This window comes from Theropithecus gelada, chromosome 4, assembly GCF_003255815.1.
Source record: "Theropithecus gelada isolate Dixy chromosome 4, Tgel_1.0, whole genome shotgun sequence".
Classification (NCBI taxonomy): domain Eukaryota; kingdom Metazoa; phylum Chordata; class Mammalia; order Primates; family Cercopithecidae; genus Theropithecus; species Theropithecus gelada.
In genome coordinates this window covers 124,629,864-124,653,918 of record NC_037671.1, presented here as the reverse complement: position 1 = coordinate 124,653,918, position 24,055 = coordinate 124,629,864, and the positions used below count along the sequence as shown (strand labels likewise).

General features: G+C 42.4%; 1 protein-coding gene across 3 annotated transcripts in view; it reads left to right on the top strand.

Annotated features, from left to right (window-relative positions):
• The first annotated feature begins 1,817 nt into the window (after positions 1–1,817).
• The window catches only part of FGFR1OP (FGFR1 oncogene partner), a 44,212-nt gene continuing 21,974 nt past the window's right edge, over positions 1,818–24,055 (top strand). Inside the window, exons 1-7 of one of the 3 annotated variants that reach the window (XM_025383610.1) lie at positions 1,818–2,008; positions 2,559–2,612; positions 7,341–7,395; positions 7,868–7,956; positions 8,399–8,536; positions 14,553–14,633; positions 17,261–17,320. In XM_025383610.1, coding sequence (XP_025239395.1) covers positions 1,907–2,008; positions 2,559–2,612; positions 7,341–7,395; positions 7,868–7,956; positions 8,399–8,536; positions 14,553–14,633; positions 17,261–17,320 — 579 coding nt within the window. In that variant the 5' untranslated portion in view covers positions 1,818–1,906. The remainder of the gene's footprint in view (positions 2,009–2,558; positions 2,613–7,340; positions 7,396–7,867; positions 7,957–8,398; positions 8,537–14,552; positions 14,634–17,260; positions 17,321–24,055) is intronic. The other 2 variants (XM_025383611.1, XM_025383612.1) reach the window with 2 other exon arrangements.

Here is a 24,055-nt window from a genome sequence, read left to right as displayed (position 1 = left end):
GAAGCCAGTGTGGATGCCCTGTGATCTGTGCGTACACATGTGACACGTGCGTGCACACCCACAGACAGGAACACAGGCACATTTGGAAGCCAGTGTGGACGCCTGTGATCTATGCATACACGTGACACATGTGTACACACCCACAGACAGGAACACAGAGACACATTTGGAAGCCAGTGTGGACACCCTGTGATCTGTGCGTACACATGTGACACGTGCGTGCACACCCACAGACAGGCACACGGAGACACTTTTGGAAGCCAGTGTGGACGCCCTGTGATCTGTGTGTACACGTGACACGTGCATACACACCCACAGACAGGAACACAGAGACGCATTTGGAAGCCAGTGTGGACATCCTGTGGTCTGTGCACACCCACATACAGGAACACACAGAGGCGTTTGGAAGCCAGTATGGGCAGACAGGCCCTATCCCAAAGCGGCCAGCAGGCGTCTCCCAAGAATGGTTCTTGGACACACCTCTGTGAAAGGAAAATACAACTCGGCACCGCAATTGACTCAGCCAAAGGAAAAAAACCTAAGCTGAAAGCTGAGTCCTGCCCGAAGGAGCCTTTCCTTTGGCGCCTGAGCCGAGGGCTTCAGGGTGAGGGTTGCGCATCGCAGCGAGGCCGGCTGTCTTCCCGTAGCTTCCCTAAGGCGACGGCTCCCGCTGCTCCTTTCCGTCGGCCACGCGGGTCACACCGCCTTCCCCTCCCGCCCACCCTGAGGCGCTGAAGCCCTCGACGCCATCCTCGGGAGAGGCGCGGCCCGTTTCTGATTCTCGTTTCCTTCCTCCAGGAGCGTCCTTCACCGTAGCCAAATCAGCCTCTCAATTGCTGGAGTCTGGCCAAGGGCACTTCTCGGCTTACGCCGCCATACAGTGGCGCACCCCGAAACCGACAGCTCGGCTGACCTTGCGCACCCGCACTCTCCAAGGCAGGACTCGGTCCGGGGAGCTCGTTTTGCCAAGGCGAGGGGCGCGGGGCAGCCCAGGCGGCGGGATGGACACCCGGAGAGCGCGTAGTCTCCGGCGGGACGAGGCTTCCAGGACCCGGAAGAGGTCCAGGACTCTCCGCCGGCGCCCGGCGGTCGGCGGAGGGCCGCGAGGCAGGAGGGAGTGGAGATTGCTGCCCCAGCTCGGGCAGCGCGGAGCCCACCCAACGCCCTCCTCGGCCCTCGGCTCTTCTAGGGCCGTCCCGCCCCTGCACCAGGGTCTAGTGCCTTTCCGGTTAGCCTCGGAGACCCTGGCCGAGCAGTGTCCGTTCGCCTGGCTGGGGGGCCTCAGGACATTATTTCTGGGTGACAGCCCGCAGGGCCTTCCGCCCCTCGCGACCTCTCGGGAGTCCCTTCCCCGACGCCCGCGGGGCTGCAGGGGCCGCAGGTTCGGTCTCGGGGCCTCCTTTCCGCAGTCCGCCCAGCTCCAGGCTAGTGTGCTTTAATTACGTCAATAACATGACTCCGGCGATCCTGTGCGGCTTGGGAATGCGGCCGTGGGCGGCGGAGTCCAGGCGGAGTCGGCTCTCCTCCTCCTCACCTCTCGCCGGGTTCAAAGCTCGCGCCTCAGGCGACGGCGGCCAACGGGTTCGCCGCTGAAGGCCCCGCCGACGCCCCGCCCCCCACGCCTCGACGCCCCGCCCCTGGCGTGCCCACCCGCGCCCCGCAGCCCCGCCCCCAGCGCCCACCCTACGTTTCGCGGTTCAGTGGTCCGGCGCTCACCAAGGCCGGGTGCCCAGCGTCAACCCCGAGGTCTCCATGCCTCGCCTCCCGTCGCCAGGGGGCGGGGATAGCGCGCTGGGCGTCTGGGCGGGGCCTTGGCTGCGTCGGCTGCGTAGCGAGCCCGCCGAGCGGAGCGTGCTGCAGCCGTTGGCCGTTAGCGTGGCTTGGGCGGTTGTCTTGGAGAAGCAAGATGGCGGCGACGGCGGCCGCAGTGGTGGCCGAGGAGGACACGGAGCTGCGGGACCTGCTGGTGCAGACGCTGGAGAACAGCGGGGTCCTGAACCGCATCAAGGTGAGGCCGGAGGCTGGGGCCGGGTCTGGCGGATCTGCAGGGCCTGTGTGGACAGCGGTCGTCACAACGGTCGCGGCAAGGAGGCCGCCTCCCTGGCGAGGGACCGGGGACGGGGGGCATTGGGGGCGCGCCCCGGCAGGGCCTCCGTCCTGCCAGCCCCACAGAGGAGTTCGGCTCGTTCGTTCGTTCGTGTGGTCCCGGAGGGCACCGCGGACTGGGGGCGCCTGGTCCGTCCCCTGCTGCGTTCCGTGGGGGCGGGACCTGGGGCCTGGGGGCCACACGGTCGGCCCGCAACTCGGCCCTGGAGCGCGGCCCCAGCGTCTCTTCCTCAGACTCGGGCATGATCCGCGGCGGGAAAGCAGCGCGTCCAGCCGAAGCCTGGGGGTCACAGAGCTTGTGTGACTGAGAACGTTTCGGAAGGCGTTTCTGGCCTTTGCACCTGCCCGCCCGGCTCGTTGGCTTGCTTGTGTTTGTTGCTGGCTAAATGTGAGCTTGTTGTGAAAATTGTCTTGAAATGGTAATTTCTTGTTTCTTAACTTTTTTTTTTAAGGCTGAACTCCGAGCAGCTGTGTTTTTAGCTCTAGAGGAGCAAGAAAAAGTAGAGGTATGAAGTTTCCAGATTTTAACATGGCTGTATTCGTTAATACTTAATTTCTCGTTCATTAAAAACCGTCTTAAAAATAGTTTATAGTAATGTATAGCTAGGGATAATTTTGAACTGTTAAGGATTATATTACTATTGAGAGAGAGCCAAAAGTATTCTTTTTTCGTATAGTTTTTGAATTTGGGGGTAATCTTAAAGTTAAGGTACCGCAGTAACTCTGATACCAATGCTAAATCTGAAACAAAAGTTCATAGGAGTTTCTTGAAGAAATGGTTCCATTGTCAATGTGTTAAGTGCAGGTTCACTCAGATCTTTTAATAAGCTGATATGTTATTAATTCCTATGAAAACGGGGTATGTAGTATGCAACTTTTCCCAAAATTATCTGACCACTCAATTATTTTGACAATGAAAAAGACAGTGATTATCTTAAAAGTGCAACCACTTCTCTATGTTTACGTGGGTAATTTAACTTTTTCTGAGTCCCACCAACCATCCTGAGTAAATATTCTGGAATTTGTCAACAAGAATAGAACCATCATCAAAGTCTTTTTTTTTTTTTTTTTTTGAGACGGAGTCTGGCTCTGTCGCCCAGGCTGGAGTGCAGTGGCCGGATCTCAGCTCACTGCAAGCTCCGCCTCCTGGGTTCACACCATTCTCCGGCCTCAGCCTCCCGAGTAGCTGGGACTACAGGCGCTGCCACCTCGCCCGGCTATTTTTTGTATTTCTTAGTAGAGACGGGGTTTCACCGTGTTAGCCAGGATGGTCTCGATCTCCTGACCTCGTGATCCGCCCATCTCGGCCTCCCAAAGTGCTGGGATTACAGGCTTGAGCCACCGCGCCCGGCCTCATCAAAGTCTTAAACTCTTGCTTTATAACATATCAGTCTCCTGCCCTCTCACTTCGTTAGACCTGTATGCCTAATCTCTAATTTCATCAAAATCTTCAGTTATTTGCCCTTTCCATGTCTGTGCAGGCGTCAGTCTTCTCTTGGTGGCGTTTTGTTCTGGACCCTATGGGTCTGGACCCCTAATTACCTTGCCTTACAGTCATACGGGGTCTGGAAGACATCTCAATGATCATTTAACCCAGCAAACTAACTCTCTTCCCATTTTACACATATGTGCTCCTGGAGAAGAGTCAGTCAACCATGTGGATTGCTGATGTTGCAAATTGGCAGGTACCAACCTGGTTAGGTCCTGAGCAGGCCCAGCAGCTCTCTTCTTCACCCTACCTGTGCAGTAGCCTTCTGTGTCACCCCTGCTTCCTTCTCTCTGAACACTTGGTCTTGTCGCTTCCTCCACAGGGAAGGTAGAAGCCATTAGATCCTAACTTTATGCTCTCCTCTCCTATCCCTCAATCTATTGCTCACCTGTGAAAATGTTTACCCGTGTCTATATTTATCTGTACCTCTTTCCTTACTGCTTTAGAAGAGGCTCTGTCCTGTCTAAGAATAATCATTCTGTCTTCTGTATACTTTCAAGTCTTTAATTATTTACTGTGTCTTTGACCCCATCCTTTTCTGGTGGCTTTTCTTTTGAGCATGAAAACATGTTTAAATAACTATTAGGAGTAAACTGTTTTCCTTTACTTACATTCTGCTTTTAATACCACTGTGGTTTTTTTCCTTCACAGCCTGGTTTGGTTTGCTTTGCTTTGGTTTTTTTGATACAAGGTCTTACTCCTTTGCCTAGGCGGGAGTGCAGTGGTGCAGTCATAGCTCACTGCAGCCTCAGCTCCCTGGGCTTGATTTTTCCACCTCAGCCTCTGGAGTAGCTGGGACTACCGGCGTGCACAACCGCATTTTAAAAGAATGTTCATGCTTATTCCATTTATTATATCCTGGGCTGCCCTTAGTCCCTTAAAATCTTTTTTTTTTTTTTTTTTTTTTGAGACGGAGTCTCACTCAGTCTCCCAGGCTGGAGTGCAGTGGCGCAATCTTGGCTCACTGGAACTTCTGCCCCCTGGGTGGGGTTCAAGCGATTCTCCTGCCTCAGCCTCCCGAGTAGCTGGGATTACAGGCATTTGCTATCGTGTCTGGCTAATTTTTTTTGGTATTTTTAGTAGAGATGGGGTTTCACCATCTTGGCCAGGCTGGTCTTGAACTCCTGACCTCGTGATCCACCCACCTCAGCCTCCCAAAGTGCTGGGATTACAGGCGTGAGCCACCGCGCCTGGCCAATCCCTTAAAATCTTAAATCTACCACTACCACCCTAAGTAATTTCTTTTGTTGCAGTCAAGAGGAGTCTCCTAATTGTGAGCATATTTTAGTTCCTACCTATCCTAGTTGATGATTGTGGCATTTGACATTCTTTTTTTTTTTTTTCTTTTTTTGAGACAAAGTCTCACCCTGTCACCCAGACTGGAGTGCAGTGGCACGATCATGGCTCACTGAAACCTCAGCCTCCTGCCTCAGCTTTCCAAGTCACTGGAACTACAAGCATGCACCATCACTCCCAGCTAGTTTTTTTTTTTTTTTTTTTTTAAGATGGAGTCTGGCTCTGTGGCCCAGGCTGGAGTGCAGTGGCCGGACCTCAGCTCACTGCAAGCTCCGCCTCCCGGGTTTACGCCATTCTCCTGCCTCAGCCTCCCGAGTAGCTGGGACTACAGGCACCCGCCACCTCGCCCAGCTAGTTTTTTTGTATTTTTTAGTAGAGACGGGGTTTCACCGTGTTAGCCAGGATAGTCTCGATCTCCTGACCTCGTGATCCGCCCGTCTCGGCCTCCCAAAGTGCTGGGATTACAGGCTTGAGCCACCATGCCCGGCCCCAGCTAGTTTTTTTAAAAAATTTTTTTCGTATAGATGGGGTCTCTCCTTTTACCCAGGCTGGTCTTGAACTCCTGGTTCAAGCATTCCTCCCACCTCAAACTCTGAAAGTGCTGGGATTATAGGTGTAAGCCACCACGCTAGGCCTGTAATTGACATTCTTGATTCCTCCTTCTTGAAAACGTCCTTGACCTTTGAGACCTTTTTCTGTTCTGTTTTTCTTTTTTTGACCACTCCTTGGTTTGTTTAGCATGATCTTTTTCCTGTACACCTGACTGAGACTTATCCACAGTTGTCATTCTGTACTCTCTCACAGACTGACCTTATTCATCCAGTAACTCCAGCCATGTAACTTTCATGCATATTTCTCTCCTGAGCTTCAGACCTGTATGTTAAACTGCCCACTATATTATGCCCTTAATGGGACCATCATTTATCTGGCAAGAAATCTAAGTGTTTCTTAAGCCTTGCTCTTCTTACTTCCTGCTCAGTCATCACCTGGCTCTGTGTCTGTCAGGTGTGTATCTGAAGTGTCCCCAAGGGAGTGCTCTGCTGCCTCCTTTGTGCTTGTTTTTTCTTTTCCAGATTGCTTTATCCCCTTCCTACGTGCCAGCCTCCCTTTCTGTGGTGTCCCTCACCATCTCCTTGAAGTCATTTTTCCACATTGCTCCTAGACTGGCTGTTTATAGTACACATCTGATCTTGTCCCTCCATTCTCTTTAAATATTTCAGTTGACTTAATATCTTAGAATTCCCTAAACCAGCCTACCAACTACCTTTATGATCTCTCCTCTCCTTGTCTTTTATTTTAACAACTTTATTGAGGTATAATTGACCTACAATAAAGTTAAAGTATTTAATATGTACAGTTTGATTTTTTTAATAGTTAATTTATGCAGCTGTGAAATGATCACCACAATCAAGGTACTGCACATATCCATGACCTTCAAAAGTTTTCCTTGTGCCCCTTTTGTAACCCTCTCCTCCACCTCAAACCTTTTTAAGAATTATATAAATGGAATCAGGTAGTATGTGCTCTTTGTTTTGGTCTGGTTTCTTCAACATAATGCATTTGAAATTCATTCATATTGTAGTATGTATTAATAAATCATTTCATTAATACATTGTATAGATACGACAGTTTAGCGATTACCTGTTGACAGACATTTAGGCTGTTTCCAGTTTTTGAGTATTACAAGTAAGGCTTCTGTGAACAGTCATGTACAAGTCTTTGCTTGGATCTGTGATTTCTCTTGAGAAAATAAGTAGGGGTGAAGTGACTAGGTCACATGCTAGGAATATTTGTGACTTTTAAGAAACACAACCAAATTGCTGTCCAAACTCATTATGCCATTTTGTATTCCCATCAGCAGTGTATGAGGCTGCCACTGTAGCAGCAATTAATGTGGTCTTAAGGAAGCTTACCATGTGCCACCTATTGTAGCCTGTTCTCAGCAACACTCAGAGGCTTGATGGTCTAGAAGTATTTTTTCCATACTTATTCAAATGTATAATTACAAAAATACGTTGGCCTATGGGCCACATAAGATCATCTCACATTTCATGGATAAACTGGGAATTACAAGTTATAATTAAATTCCTGTTCATAATAAGTATGCTATAAATGGTAGATACCTGAGATGACAAAATATCAAACTTCATATATTTGAAATAATAAACAGTTGTTGACATTTAATTTTATTTCACACAGGTATTTGAAAATATTTTCAAAAGTTTATAAAATATTTAAAATTAAAAATAAATACAAGTCATATATGGTTTTGTTATATTAACTTTGAGAAATTACTAAATAGCACAAAGTAAGTCCTGTAGTAATTAACAGTTATAGAATGGATTTTGTAATACCATAATTTTATCGATGAAAACGTTAAACTTTATATTTTGTAGTTGTTTTTAGGGTAAACACAGGACACTTAACCTTTTTTTTTTTTTTTTAACAGAACAAAACTCCTTTAGTCAATGAGAGCCTGAAAAAGTTTTTAAATACCAAAGACGGTAAGATGTTCAGCTTGTTCTTGTTTATCTATCTCTGAATTTTTGAATCTTGATACCATTTGGGAGAAATCAGGAATTTCAGGGAGTTTTTTTAAGTCTGCAATTCTTATAGGTCTTCATTTTAAAATAATATTTCATTGTACAACAATTGTGTTGCTATTACATATTTTCATACTTGGGATGTTGCTTAAAGCCAGTTTTACTACAAAAAGCCAATATTAACTATTAAAAAGCGAAACACTGAAATCTATGAGATGACTATCTTACAGTTAGTTACAGACTGATGATCCCAGTCAAAAAATTAGGAGATTGAGATTTTCATTACTTAATCGTGTTATTCAAAGAAGAAATTTGTAACTTAAAAAATTTAGAAACCTTTCTTCCTTAATTTAGTGTATCTATTTCATAATGTTAATTTAAAAAATTCGGTTTTTAAAGGTTTGCTTACTTACCTTTTTCTTGATCTTTATAGGTCGTTTAGTGGCTAGTCTTGTTGCAGAATTTCTTCAGTTTTTTAACCTTGACTTTACTTTGGCTGTTTTTCAACCTGAAACTAGCACAGTAAGAATAAGATTTTTACATCTATCCTTTGAAACCTTCTTTGATACAAATGAGTTAATATTAAGCTGAAAGTTAATAGAATTTGACAACTGATAGTTTTTTACATTTAGATTATTTTTGGTAGTTGATTATCTGTTTTTCTTAAAAGCCATATGAGCTTTCAGATAGCTGGCACAAGTGTTGCTGCTTTGTGTTACTTGAAAGCTTGCTAATAAAAGTGTTACTGTAGGGTTAATTTTGATACGATGTTAGATTGCACCTGTTAATGAAAACTTTGAAAGTAGAGGCTCTGTAAAAGAAATAGGCATAATTTTTTAAAATAGACATTTCATTCATTAGTAAGACGGTCTCTGAGTTTAAAGATGTTTTTAAACTCTGAAAATATTTTCTTTACTCTTAAAATAACTTATGCTATTTTTTTGTGCACTTGCATCTTTTCTAGCTGCAAGGTCTCGAAGGTCGAGAGAATTTAGCTCGAGATTTAGGTATAATTGAAGCAGAAGGTACTGTGGGTGGACCCTTATTATTAGAAGTGATCAGGCGCTGTCAACAGAAAGAAAAAGGGCCAACCACTGGGGAAGTAAGTAGAATTCTGTGTTATCTTTTTCTATTTTAATTATTGGCTCCTTAGTTTAGCGATGCAGATTAGTGCATATATAGTAAATTAAGGTTTTCATACTGGAAGATATTCCTTAAAAACGAAATGCATTCAGATTGTATCAATGCAAATTTTAATGAAAATTAGGAATGTGCTGACTCTTGATTCTGTGGCACATCTGTTCTGGTTTTTGATCCTCAGGAGTGTTGGGTCATGAGCTAAACTGTCCGGAACAAATCCCAACTCCTCGTTGCCTCGCTTGATCCTCCATTCATTTCATACTGTGTATGAAGTGGGCTCTACCAGGCCCTACCTCAGTGTTCTGAGACTTCTCTGCATAAGCCAACAGAAGCACTCAACTTGGTGTTATTTTTATTAAAACATCTTAGTTAAATATAAAAGGGCTGATTTATAGGATAGTTAATTTTTGGACTTAAAGGCCTCTTTAAGCTTAAAACTAAGCTGTTGATTTTGCTTTAAACTGTTTGGAAACAGTTCAAACTTATACTTTTTTGATTAGTAGTACTTTTCATACTCAACCTTTTTTTTTAGAAATTGTGCTAATGAGATTAATGATCTAATTTTTATTTTCATACATTAATTTTACATAAAGATACTCTGTTTTATAGATATAGGTAACATCTGTAACTGTTACAGATATTTGATTAGATGTGATCTTTTAGTCCAATTTATAGGTAAGAATGTGGAGGGCTATATAGGTTTCCTACTTATTTTCTTTGGTGAATCTCAGAGGATACTTTCGATTAGAATTTTTGAAAATTGATAAAGCTTGCCTGAGTACTAATATATATAAGGCATGGTAAATAGACTTCGTGGGTACCATAAGATAAAATATAAGAAACTTCTATGTCTCTGAAGAGCACAAAGCTATTTAACATAAAATGTGCTCAAATAAGGAAGTTAACATTTAAATAACAGTTTAAGATTATGGAGGAATTGTCATTTAACACATTATTTGCAAACATATTATGAATAGTTTAGGGGAGGAAGCAATTGTCACATGCCAAAATTTTATTGAAGTCAATTTTAAAGTGAGAGTAGGATGTCAGTTGTGGGGCGAGGATTGGGAAGGGTGTTCCGAGAAGTTGGAACAGTGCCAGCCAAGTGTGGGAGCAGGAGAGCATAGCCAGATCCCGGGCTGGCTGGGAGTGAGGCGGCTCGCCCAGAGCACAAGTTGTCACTTCAGCTTGTGCATATAATTTCATTCCTTCATTTATCAATATTCAGCAAGCTTTTATTGTGTGCTTATTTGATAGATACTGTGCTGGGACTAGGCAATCAAAAACAAACTAAAGAACCCAGTCTCCTGGGGCCAGCAATCTGTAGGTCTTGATGACCTCTGTTGGCTCTCCCCACTTGGCTTCTGTGCCCCTGAAGAACTCTCTTGTCTTTCTAACTGGCCTTTCATTTTCTTTTCTGTTTAGTAGTTGTGCTTTGGCTCACCTCATTGCAGTGGTGTTTATGCACATTTTTGTGTCTAGATTGATCTTTCTTCCTTAACATACCACTAGCATGGACTCTGGAACCAGGTTACTTGGGTGAAACCCCAGCTCTGCTACATTCTAGCTGTGTGAGCCTGCAGTCACTCAGCCTCCGTGTGCCCAGGTTCCTTATCTGCAACACGGAGATCACAGAAGTATCGTGCCTACAGGTCTGGAGGGGGTCTGAGGAAGCAAGATGTGTGAAGCTTTGAGCACAGTGCTTGGCACGGAGGACTCTGTGTGTCATTATAGTAGGCATCAGTGGATTCAATTAACTGCGAATTGAAAATATTCGGATTGGCTGAGCGTGGTGGCTCATGCCTGTAATCCCAGCACTTTGGGAGGCCAAGGCGGGCGAATTATGACGTCAAGAGATGGAGACCATCCTGGCCAACATGGTGAGACCCCGTCTCTACTAAAAATAGAAAAATTAGCTGGGCACGATGTTGTGCGCCTGTAGTCCCAGCTACTTGGGAGGCTGAGGCAGAATTGCTTGAACCCAGGAGGTGGAGGTTGCAGTGAGCCGAGGTCGTGCCACTGCACTCCAGCCTGGCGACAGAGCGAGACTCCATCTCAAAGAAAAATGTTTGGATACAATACAACAAAAGAATGCAAATCTAGTATAAAACTATTTTTATAGCATTTACATTGTATTAGATATAAGTTATTTAGACATGATTTGAAGTACATAAGTTATATGCAAATATGTCATTTCACATAAGGGACTTGAGCATCCTTGGATTTTGGTGTCCACAGTGGAGTCCTACAACCAATCCCCTGTGGATACTGAGGGATGACTGTATTAGTATTACTGTTTCTTGTTATTGTATGGATGACTGTTTAAGTTCAGTGTAGTCTGCCTAAGTCCAGCTCAGTCCTTTATCCTAGCTCCAAACTAGAATTTCCAGCTCTTCACAAAACATACCTCCCTGGATAACCCAATAGTACATTCGAATCCTGTGTGGAAAAACTGACTTTCTTCTCTTTACCTCTAAAAAAGTAAAAACATAAAGACAAAAGCAAATCCCACCTTACTCCCTGCAAATAACCCTCTTCCAGTTCTTCCTGCTCACTTCTCTGTTTTCATTGATTCTATTCCTGTGACTCCTTGGTTTCATCCCAAGGAGCCGACTTTCACATGTGCTCTAGATTCAGTTATTCTGTCAGGAAGGATTCACTCTCCACCTTGCACCCAGTAGCTTTGGTAACAGGCTGTGGAAGAAAGAGTAATTGCTGGAGGGCTTTCTCTTCTCTGCTGGATAAGATGTGTACCTGAAAATGACACCCAGTAGCATTCCTGTGTAGTGGGTGTGATGTGAAAATGGACACAGAATCGCTGGTCTTCAGTACTCCATTCTGACTCGTGGATTTGAGGCCTCCCCTGAAGTTTGCCTTGACTTTTTTGTAGCTGTGATTCTGTCAAATAGACCCAGGATAGGAATTCTGTATCCTCAAAAGGTAATTGTTTTACTCCCCCAAGTTGCTGAACCACTAAGTTGGGCATCTCATCTCCATTTTTTGCTAGTTTTCCCTTCCTAATATCTGGGTATTTAATTTTAATAGTTTGTGTGTATGTATATAAACAAATAGATAAAATATTTAAAATAGAGACCTCAAAGATGTATGTTTTGGCTCTTCATTATTTATTAGTGTTTTCTATTACTTTGGAAGAAAACCTGTCATTTATAATGAAATAAAAAATTAGAGCTTTTATTAGCTTTTGAGTTTGGCTATAGAAAACTAGCTATAGGTTAAGTTCACTGAACTAAATTACTGATTTTTTACCACAGCTGCATTTTAACCACCTCAAGAATTAGGTTGCTGTGCCCCACCCGCTTTAACGTGACTTTGGTTTGATTTTATTGGATGCTCCCCAGCTGTAGGTAATTAAAGCCCTTTCTTGTTTTCTGAGCCCCTCGGATCATTTTCATCTCTTTCAGCACCTCTACCATGTAGGTCCTTATGTCTGTCCAGGATCATTTCTTCCTAAAGGTTCTCATGCTTTCAGTCTGTCATTCACTGTTGCAGAATTATTTTTAAACTTCAGCCCTTCCTCTGTTCCTTTCTTCTGTACGATTGTAGTGGCTGTGCGCTGCCGACTCAGGAGTCCCAGATTCTTCAGCCCTTATGAAATGTTCTGTGTGATGTGGCCTTAACCTTTCTTTCTAGCCTTATGCCTTTTTTTTTCTCTCTTTTGAGACGGAGTCTCGCTCTGTTGCCCAGGCTGGAGTGCAGCGGCGTGATCTTGGCTCACTGCCAGCTCCACCTCCCAGGTTCATGACATTCTCCTGCCTCAGCCTCCTGAGTAGCTGGAACTATAGGCGGCCACCATCAAACCTGGCTAATTTTTTTTTTTATGTATTTTTAGTAGAGACGGGGTTTCACTGTGTTAGCCAGGATGGTCTCAATCTCCTGACCATGTGATCTGCCCGCCTCGGCTTCCCAAAGTGCTGGGATTACAGGCGTGAGCCACCATGCCCAGCCGGCATAGTGATTTTTAACATACTGTTCACAGTCAGTGGAAGCCTTTGAAAATTCGAACAGGAATACCCATTTGGAAGATTTGTAGAGGTTGGATTGGTAAAATATGGAGAAGTTAGCAGACTAGGAGGTGGTGAAACACGTAAGAAGGCAAATCTAGACAAGAATGGTAGCAGTAAGAATAGAAATAAGTGGACATATAGGCTGGGCATGGTGGCTCACACCTGTAATTCCAGTACTTTGGGAGGCTGACGCAGGCGAATCACTTGAGGTCGGGAGTTTGAGACCAGCCTGGCCAACATGGTGAAACCCTGTCTCTATTAAAAATATAAAAATTAATGTCAGGCACGGTGGCTCATGCCTGTAATCCCAGCGCTTTGGGAGGACAAGACGGGTGGATCACCTGAGGTCAGGAGTTCGAGACCAGCCTGGCCAACGTGGTGGAACTCCATCTCTACTAATATCCAAAAAAAATTGGCCAGGTGTGATGGCTCACACCTGTAATCCCACTTTGGGAGACTGAGGCGGGCAGATCATTTGAGATCAGCCTGGCCAACATAGTGAAACCCTGTCTCTACTAAAAATACAGAAATTAGCTGGGCACGGTGGCATGCACCTGTAGTCCCAGCTCCTCGGGAGGGCGAGGCAGGAGAATTGTGTGAACCTGGGAGGTAGAGGTTGTGGTGAGCCGAGATCACGCCCCTGCACTCCACAGAGCAAGACTGTCTCAAAATCAATCAATCAATCAATCAATCAATCAATCAAGAAATTAGCTGGGCATGGTACTCGGGAGGCTGAGGCAAGAGAATCGCTTGAACCTGGCAGTCGGAGGTTGCAGTGAGCCAAGATCTCGCCATTGCACTCTAACCTGGGCAACAAGAATGAAACTCCGTCTCAAAAAAAAAAAAAAAAAAGTCGGATGTGGTGGTGCATTCCTGTAATCCCAGCTACTTGAGAGGCTGAGGTGGGAGGACCACTTGAATCTGGGAGGCGGAGATTGCAGTGAGCCGAGATCCACCACTGCATTCCAGCCTGGGTGACTGAGACCCTGTTTCAAAAAAAAAAGATTAAGAAAGAAAGAAAAAGAAATGAATAGATTAAGATGACCTTTTAAGAATCAACAAGACTTGGTAAACTAATATTTTGGCATGGGGCAGGGTCATAGAAGGCAATATGAGAAAAGAAAAGCTCTCAAAGGCCAGTTTAAGGATTTTAGCCTAGAAGAAGATAGTATCACCACCAGAAATAGTGGGACTGAAGAGGGAGAACTGAAGTTATGAAGAGCAGCACATTTTCCTATTTAAAAAGTTACTGTCAGTCATAAAAGGATTTTTGTAACAAACAGCCAATAGTTAATATGTACACAGTGTCATAGAGCTTGTGCTGGTAGTGGATGAATTGTAGGAAGTGATTTTCATTTAAGAAACATTTTAAAAACCTCCTCCTTTGCGTTAACCACAGTGCTCAGAACCCTGTGGTGACAGGGCACTGGGCAGCAGACACAGATGACTCCTGTGGAAGACGGGCTAGAACAGGTGTGGAAGTAGAAAAGTGGAAGAGTGTACTACTATTTGGAGGGGTAAAGTATTTTTAATGAAAATTGTTATTTAGTATTTTTTTTTGAGATAAAATGAAGTAGGGAAACAAATTCAAGGAGGGCAAAAAGTAGTTCTTGGAGAATTACAGGATATTATTTGTCTGGAGAATAGGGAGAAGGGAAGTGAGGAAGTAAATGCTGGAATGGTAGACCTGGGACAGATTTCAGTGGAGACAGTATCCTGTTCAAAGTGAATGAATGAAATATTTTGCAGGTAATTAGAATCTAGGGATGTGTAGAAGGTTTTTGAGGGGGTAAAATTAGAGGAAAATCTAAAAAGAATGGTTACTTTAATAAAGAAGAAATAAAATACCAACATTGTATAGTATTTCTAAATGCTAAAATTCTATTGGAGTATAGTTGGTATATTCGTGTTTTATTTTTAAATGTATTCTAATTTTAAACTAAAATATTTTAGGGTGCACTAGATCTATCTGATGTACATCCTCCACCAAAGTCACCAGAGGGAAAAACAAGTGCACAGACAACACCAAGTAAGGTGAGTGAGCTGCAGAAGCCAGAAGTCATGTCTGGACTCAACTCCAGAGGGCTCTGCCCTTCTCTCTCTAGTCTTTCTTGTTACAAGTTGTATTGTTTTATAACACATGAGCTCTTTAGTTTCTTGAAGATGCTTTTTTCCCATTAAGTATACATTAAAAAAATTTTTTTTTTGGCTTTGTTGTTGGTGGTTTGACATTTGTATCATAGAAAGGAATGTGCTGGTAAGTAACAGAATCAGAATATTTGGATTTATTTGGTACTTTGGACATTTTTCTCCTATTAACAAGGGGATTTACTTACTTTTCATTTATAAATTCCTAGCTTGAGAATATTAAGCTAGGAATATGTATTACAGGATATAATATTGAATGAATATTTTAGACTTCTAGATGGGTGATGAGATTCAGAATTGTAAATCATGATGGTTTTTAATATACATGGGCTGTTTTGATAGAATTTCTAAGAAAATGTATGTACTTTGGTTACATTTATGTGTGTATGCATGTGTGCATCTGTTTGTGTGTTTATGAGTTGTTAAAAGTAAGACTTGATTTCAGAGGTTAAGCATAAAGAAAAAAAATGAGCTGTACACTTTGAATTTAAGATCCAGGATATGTAGGAATGGATAGAAAGATGATTGTCAGGAAATTTGTTTTCTCAAGAGTATAGCTTGAATTGGTAGTCCCAGGCGGTCTTATCAAAGGATAGGTTTGGGTCTGTCTTAGTCTGTTCAGGCTGCCAAGTACCATAGATTGGGCAGCTTACAAACAACACATTTTTTCTCACAGTTCTGGAGGCTGGAAGTCCAAGATCACGGCATCACTGTGGTTAGGTCTGGTGAGGTCCCTCTTCTAGGTTGCAGAGAGCTGCCTTCTCGTTGTGTCCTCATGTGGTGGAAAGAGGGTGAGAGAGCTCTCTGGGGTCAAGGCCCTAATCCCATTCACAAAGGCTTCACCCTCATGATCTGCTCACCCCTCAAAGGCTCCACCTTCTGATACCATCACATCGAGGGTTAGGATTTCAACATAGGAGCTAGCAGTTTGTGGACTACACAAACCTGCAGTCCATGACAGGTCAGGTTTGTATTCTTTGACTTTCCCTTTGATTTTCATCCCATAAGAACAGAGTGATGCTGTGGAATCCATTCCAAAAGATGAGGCCCCCATGTGGGTTTATGGTGGTGGATCAACTCTCAGATATAGTTGCATCTTTTTAAATAGATGAAATTCCAGAACGTAGTGATTATACTACAAGATTCCTTTCTTTTTTAAATGTCTAGGCACAGAACATTGCTGAACGATTGCTGTTATTTTTTGCTTGTTCTTTGATGTTGTTGCTCCTTTTATTTAAGTTTGGAAAACTAAAGGAATTTTATACTTTATTTCTAACCAAGGGAACAACTATTGTATTGTTTATAGTTGCTCCTTCTGAGATTTCTAGTTTGTGTAGGGAAGGCATTTTTTTAAATTTTTTTTTTCCTAAATGCTCATAGGAAGCTATAACCCCAAAGACAGAATAAGGTCATGAGTAAGTTTTTAAAATTTCTTTAAATTAATTGCAAATAAAACAGCCTATGTAAGTAAGCTTTACTTTTCATGAAAATATCTGGCTTTAGAAAAATTAAAATTAATGAATATTCCAAAATACTTATCAGTACCTATAGCATTTGACTATTTGGAAGCTCTTTTTAGCAAATTATTACTGTGTTTAAAGCAAATTAGCAATCCTAACCTTCTACATATAGGGTATGTCTTCTGGGTAAAATATTAAAGTCTGTTTTACGTACTCTTATTCTCTCTACATACATTTTAAGATCTAAGAATTAAAATGAGAATCTCAGTGTTTTAGGTCAGTCAGGAAATGATGCTGTGAGTTTTTCCAGAGAAGCGGGGACTGTCCTGAGGCTGCTTTAGAGAACAGCGTTTGTCCTAACAGCTGTCTCTGCTTCTCCTGCTGCCATTCCGTTATTCTAGTTGAGTCCCCATTTCTCAGTTGGCCTCATAAACCCTCTTCAGAAATACCCTAGATAGTCCTTGTGTAGGGTTGCATCTGTTCAAAGATAAACCCTTATTTTGACACGTAAAATGCAATTTCTGTAGTACTAAAGGACCTGGATTTGGGATCCAGTACTTTCCCTACCCTCTTCTTGCTAGCTACCTCCTCCTGGCACCTAATCAGCCTTGAGGGCCCATGGGGAATGCTAGAAACTCTCCAAGAGTAGCGTCCACCCAACCTTTAGGAACCAGCTTTGTGTGCTCCTGAGAAAGATCTGATGAGGTCAGGACAAGTCTTCAAGGAAGTTTCCTAGGAACTCAAGTGAGGCTTATTTAGTATGCTGCTAAAATGTAGCATGAAAGAGGTGATTCTCCACCCAGTAGAAGCTGAGCGGGTGGAGGCTACAGTATCTGTGTTTGACCTAGTAACTATTGGAAACAGTAAACATGAGGTAGATCACTTTAGGAATAGAGTTAAGAAAGGACCAAAAAAGCAGGCCTCACAGAACATATTGACTAGATGTTGCACTTCTGAGACATTTTTCAATAGGCATCTTTGTTTGGTAATGAGTTAATTTATTTTTAAAGATTTCTATTTTGTGGTAAAATCTCATTTTATTCTCATGCTCAGATACCAAGGTATAAAGGACAAGGTAAGAAGAAGACAAGCGGGCAGAAGGCTGGTGACAAGGTAACACGCATGAGGGCAGAGGAGAAAAGCAGCCTGTGGGCATCAGGTCTCAACTCTGGGGCCTCCTGGAGTGCTGGGCTCCTGTCAGGTTGGGTTCTCAGTTTTCTTATGAAATGTCACTTGAGGCTGGGCACGGTGGCTAACGCCTGTAATCCCAGCACTTTGGGAGGCCAAGGCGGGCGGATCACTTAAGGTCAGGAGTTCGAGACCATCCTGGCCAACTTGGTGAAACCCCGCCTCTACTAAAATACAAAAATTAGCCGGTGGTGGTGGCACATGCCTGTAATCCCAGCTACTCGGAAGGCTGAGGCAGGAGAATCGCTTTAACCTAGGAAGCGAGGTTTAGTGAGCTGAAATCGTGCCATTGCACTCTAGCATGGGTGACGGAGTGAGACTCTGTCTAAAAACACAAAACAGTAAGGATGGCATGAAATAAAAAGTAAATTTCACTGTCAGCTTTTATCCAGGTGAAAATCATACTGTCGAATCTTAAAACCATGCTCTCAGTTTTACTTTGAAAATTCCTGTTTTGTTGGCAATTAAAAAAGAGTTGAAAATATGGATTTTTCTTTTGAATGGATGATTAAACACATATTTTTAACATTGATTTTTATCTGAGGAAAATAGAACATCAAACTATTTTTTGGATAAGTTCTCATTGATAAATTAAAAATTAAACTTATTTCCTCCAAGACATTTTTGTGTTCTGTCATTTTTCAGACAATTGCACTTTCGTGACCCTTTATTCAGGGCCCCTGCTCACAGTAGACTGCTGGGGGCCAGTGCTGCATACCACCAAGGCCTTGGCTGCTTTTTCCTCCTCCCCTAAAGATCGCAAAAATTGACTAATCTGGTAGATTAGCTGCTTATGAAATTTAAATATTAGAAGTTTTAGAAACATTATCAGTACAGTTTTTACATCTACTTAGGATAAGACAAAATGCTTAATTTTCAGTTCTGTGAGATTCATTAGTCCTATGTTGAACTTCGGTTATGTATAGATATTTTCACTAAGTTGAAAATCTTCAAAATTAAAGCTTTTTAAAAATTCCACCTGTTGTGTTAGCTGGCTTTAGTTCTAGTAGTTTCAAAGGTAAATTCCTACTATTGTATTCTCTTTGTTCACACTGTTCTTTATGCGTTATTAAACAAGAAGATGCTCTAAAATAATGATTAAGTTGTTTTTTTTTTTTAACATTTACATAGTGAAAGTTATTGTGTGTCAGTGCTTTGGGCAACACATGTAACAGTTCTCACTTAAGGAGTTTATAGTTTAATTGGAGAGATGAGACATAAGTAAGATATAAAACTTCTTAATAGATTTTAAAAATCAATTTCTTGGACTTTTCTAAAATTTAAAAGCATATTTTATAGTATTAAGCGTTTATAATCTTATTGCTGTTGTGGGTTTTAAACAACTTAAACATTTTCAAGAAGTTTATACATAGAGCCTAGGCGTATTAAGAGATGTGGTTTTCACTTTGTGTGATGTGATATAACTGTGATGGGCCAGACTTTTGCTTTTGCTGTATTTTGGGCAGAGTGTAGTATGTGCCCTGACTTGAGAGGGGACTGAAGAACCTAGATGGGCCCATATCCCAGGATTTAGTCTGTAATTTGGGTCTCTTCTATTTCATTGTTACGTTCCTGAAGGCCAGGATGCTTCCTCAATTACTTGGAAATCTTTTTCCCTGTACATTTCTGATCTGGTTTCTGAACTGCCTTGTGAGAAGTCTGTATTGTAGCCTGTGTAGCCCATTGCCAGCCTTACTTATATGGGTAAGCCCTTAGCTCTTTGTTCCCCTGCCTTTCTGCTTTGCCTTGTAGCATGCAGTAAGTTCCTAGCAGCCTTAACATTCTCAACATCTTAATTATCCAGATGCTATGTTGCATGTGGTTGAGGCTGTACACAGCAAGACTCCAGATGGAGCCATCCACATGGTAGGTGAGTGGCGCCTCCCAAGGTGTGCAAAGCCATTGTGGGAGCCCCGCCTGTCCTGCATTCGTGAACTGGGCATGCAATGCAGGAAGGCCAAGGGTACCGCTGCTCCCGGAACTCTGGAGCACTGATCAGGAGTGTCGCATGTGTCCAGTTGCTTTCGAATGCAGGAGGGGGCAAGTACTAGTGGTTCATTCAGAGACCCTGGGCACTTTCTTCAGGGAAGCTATATTCATATTATAAATAAACTTTAAAAAATCATTAATATGTACAGTTAGAATTGATTTGTAGGGTTTTTGAACTGATGTAACTTGGGCAAAACTGAAGTTCTTATTTTTGTTGTTGCTGAGAGACAATAAAGATAAAAATAAAGGTTACAGATAAAAGATTTGGCATATAAGGAGTATAAATATGAAATGGGAGGGCAATTTTTAAATGAATTAATAATTTTGAAATATATATTAACACTTGTTGACTTCCAAAGTATCATCTGTGATAATTTATCTCATTGTATACCATTTAGTTGTACCAAACATCCTAATTGTTTGAAAAAAAAAAAATAAGTATCAGAAAATTATAACAGACTTTTGATAGGCCCTACTAGCTTAGGTTTTTACCATTTGGAAATGTTGAGTAAGATTTATATTTTTTTATTTTTAATATTTAGAATTAGTTGCTCTTTATCATTATACTAAATGTAATATGGAAGATCATCCTTTCTTCTGACAAATAGTTTTCAGGTGTCTTTTTCTTTTTAGAGACAAGGTCTCACTCTGTTGCCTAGGCTGGAGTGCATTGGTGTGATCATGGCTCACCACAGTCTTGTCCTCCTGGGGTCAAGTGCCCACTTCAGCCTCTTGGGTAGCTAGGACAACAGGTGCATGCCAGCACACCTGGCTAATTTTTAAAAAAATGTTTTTATGTAGAGGCAGGGGTCTTGCTCTGGTTGCGCATTCTGATCCTCAACTGTGGGTCTCAAGTGATGCTCCTGCCTCAGCCTCCCAAAGTGCTGGGATTACAGGCATGAGCCACCATGCCTGGCCCAGTTTTCAGGTGTTTTAAAACTCATATGTATTGAGATGCTTTTTCACATCACATGTAGGTTTTGGGGCATATGTTTTTGTATCTTTGGCACTCAACCTCAGGATTTTCCAAACCAGATGTTATCATTCCCTATCACACTCCCACACCATCCTGAATGAATGGATTCTTGGATACATGAATGTTCCCACACTTAGCCCTTCCGTTTCTGCCTGGTCAGCTCTGTAATCCTAACCATTCGAGATTCTAGACTTGACATCTTGGCACCACTTGTTAACTGAACTCCATGAGCTGCTGGTTGGGTAGGGTGGGAGGGCTGAGCATGTAGAAAGTAGAAAAACTATTTATAGGGTCGTCTTTAAGTCTGACTCCTAAAGCTAGAAAATGGTTCTATTGTGATCTGTAGGAATTACAGATTGTTTATAGATGGAAAGGATAGAGTTTCTCTAGAAGCAGTTGAGTTTTTAGAAAGGTTTGTTTTGTGGTCCTGGAATTTTACAGTATTTACATTTCTAGGTGAGCAAATTAAACTTTCAAAATATATGTCTGTTAGAACTGTAGTAAAATTACTTCTCTAAATAATTCATTAGTAAGTCATGGATCAGAAACTGTCGTTGGCAGGGAGGGAGGTGGGGGACAGAGGCATGGGTGGGGAAGAGAATTAAATACAGGCAGTCCTCATATCTGCAGGTTTCACATGCTTTGTTTTCACACCTGCAGATTCAACCATGTGTAGATGGAAAATGGTTAATAATACAAATTTTATTTATTTATTTATTTATTTATATTTATTTTGTTTTTGAGATGGAGTCTCTCTCTGTTGCCCAGACTGGAGGGCAGTGGCATGATCTCGGCTGGCTGCCAGCTCTGTCTCCCGGGTTCACGCCATTCTCCTGCCTCAGCCTCCAGAGTAGCTGGGACTACAGGCACCCACCACCACGCCCGGCTAATTTTTTGTATTTTTAGTAGAGATGGGGTTTCATTGTGTTAGCCAGGATGGTCTCGATCTCCTGACCTCGTGATCCACCTGCCCTGGCCTCCCAAAGTGCTGGGATTACAGGTGTGAGGTCCCGCACCTGGCCAATAATAATACAAATTTTAAAATAATGGTATACAACTGTCTACATAACATTACATTTATTAGGTATTACAAGTAATCTAGAGATGATTTAAAGCATATGGGAGGATGTGTGTAGGCTATATGCAAATACTATAGCATTTTATATGAGGGACTTGAGCATCCTCAGACTTTGGTGTCTGCAGGGGTCCTGGGTACTGAGGGACAACTGTATTGCATTAATTTTTTGAATACTTTTGCAACACCATAGTGTTTATTTGACTGATGTTTCTCCTACATGAACAGTTTGGAAAAAATTCTTTTTTTTTTTTTCAGGTTCTTAAGACAGTCTGGTGATACGATTCAGTTTTTGACTACTGAAAAATTAAGGTTTTTCACTGTGAAACTTCTGTAGTGCTGCCTTTTTGTTAGTCCAGAAATGATTGGCTTCTTTATTATATGAGTGTACTGTTGGGTAATTTAAATATATACTAAAGCTTTCTTATGGCTGCACTGTAATTTCCCATAGAGCTTATTATTAGTCTTGAGCTCCAGCTAAGAGAACTTAATGACCATTGTAGTGCTGTGCAATAGGTCCTTCACTTTTATGAAAAGACAAAACTTGTTTTAGTTTTTTGTTATAAATAAGTTGATTTGTTTCCTAGGGCTGATGTAATATAAGTACCAATATTGGGTGGCTTAAAACAACACATGTATTGTGTCACAGTTCTAGAGGCTTAAAAATGTGAAATCAAGGTGCCAGGAGGGGCGTGGCTCCTGTTCTAGCTCTGGTGGCTGCTAGACTCACATGCTGTTTGGCTTGTAGATGGATTACTGCAGTCTTTGCCTCCACCTTCACATGGACTTCTCCCTGTGTTTCTCTGTGTCTCTTCCCCCTAACAAGGATACCAGTCATTGGGTTAGGACCTAGGCCCACCCTACTCCTGAATGGGCTCATCTTAACTAAATACATCTGCAGTGACACTTTCCAAATAAGGTCACAGTCTGAAGTACTGGGAGTTAGGGGTTTCAGCGTATTTCATTTGTGGGATACAGTTTGACCCATAACTTCTGTGCTTGTCCAGAGAATGAATTCTAAGGCATTGCCATGATTGTGTGTGTGTGTGTGTGTGTGTGTGTGTGTGTGTTTGAGATGAATTCTCTCTCTGTTGCCAGGCTGCAGTGCAGTGGTGCAATCGCGGCTCACTGCAACCTCCAACTTCCTGGTTCAAGCGATTCTCCTGCCTCAGCCTCCTGAGTAGCTGGGATTACAGCAGGTGCCACCACACCCAGCTAATTTTTGTATTTTTAGTAGAGACGGGGTTTCACTGTGTTGGCCAGGATGGTTTCGGATTTCCTGACCTTGTGATCTGCCTACCTCAGCCTCCTAAAGTGCTGGGACTACAGGCATGAGCCACCGGGCACAGCCAGTGTATATACTTTTTATTTATTTATTTATTTTTATTGATTTATTTTTTTGAGATGGAGTCTCACTCTGTCACCAGGATGGAGTGCAGTGGTGTGATCTCGGCTCACTGCAGCCTCCGCCTCTTGGGTTCAAGCGATTCTCCTGCCTCAGCCTCCTGAGTAGCTGGGAATACAGGTGTGTGCCATCATGCCCAGCTAATTTTTTTTTTTTTTTTGTATTTTTAGTAGAGACGGGGTTTCACCATGTTGGCCAGGATGGTCTCAATCTATTGACCTCGTGCCCGCCTCGGCCTCCCAAAGTGCTGGGATTACAGGTGTGAGCCGCCATGCCTGGCCTTGTATTTTTTAAATCGTTATTTCTTGTTTTTTAAACAATACTTAACCTTAGTTATTTAGCTTCATTTTGAATCTTCAACTTAGCTAAATCCAGGTGATATAAAACTCAAGTAACTGAAGTTAATGTACATAAGTTCGTCTTAACTCATGATAAGGGTTTTTAAAGCAGATTCCAGGGTATACATACGTATACAGATGGTCCCCAACGTTACAACGGTTTGATTTATGCTTTTTCGACTTTATGATGGTACAAAAGTGATATACATTAAGTAGATACCATACATTGAGTTTTGATCTTTTCCCAGGACAGTAATTGCTGGTACGATTCTCTCTCGGGGCCGGCAGTGACCTTGAGCCATGGCTTCCAGTCAGCCACATGGTCATGAATGTCCAACATTTTTTGGATGTTGTGTTTTTGCACTTCATCATGTCTATGAAGTGCCCATTTTCAACTTTGTGATATTTTCACTTGACAGTTTATCAGGTAAGGCCTTTTGTGGTTTGAGCATCTGTGTACACGCATACATCTGCTGTATACTTGGAGGAACCATTGAAAGTACTCTCAACGTTTTCAGTACTTTGGTTTTAATCTGCAAAATGTGTTGATGACAAATATTTCTCCTCTTTGTGTAGATTTTTTAAGTAGTGAAGTTTATTTGGAATTAAGTTTAGTGAATTCATTAATAACCTAGTTGGGTAATGATCTTTTGGCAAAAATGAGCCATAGTTATAAAGCAGTAACATGTTACTGTGTGGTTTAGAACTTGATTTTGAGAGCAGTTCCAAAGCAGATTGTTTCAGAATTTATTTTTACTTCCTGGATTAAGAGAACTATATTTTTAAAACAAAATAATTATGTTATGTTTACAAGTATGTGTTGTGTAACATAGTAATTCTCTGTAAAACTTGTCTTCCTAAAACTGGTCTTTCTGTC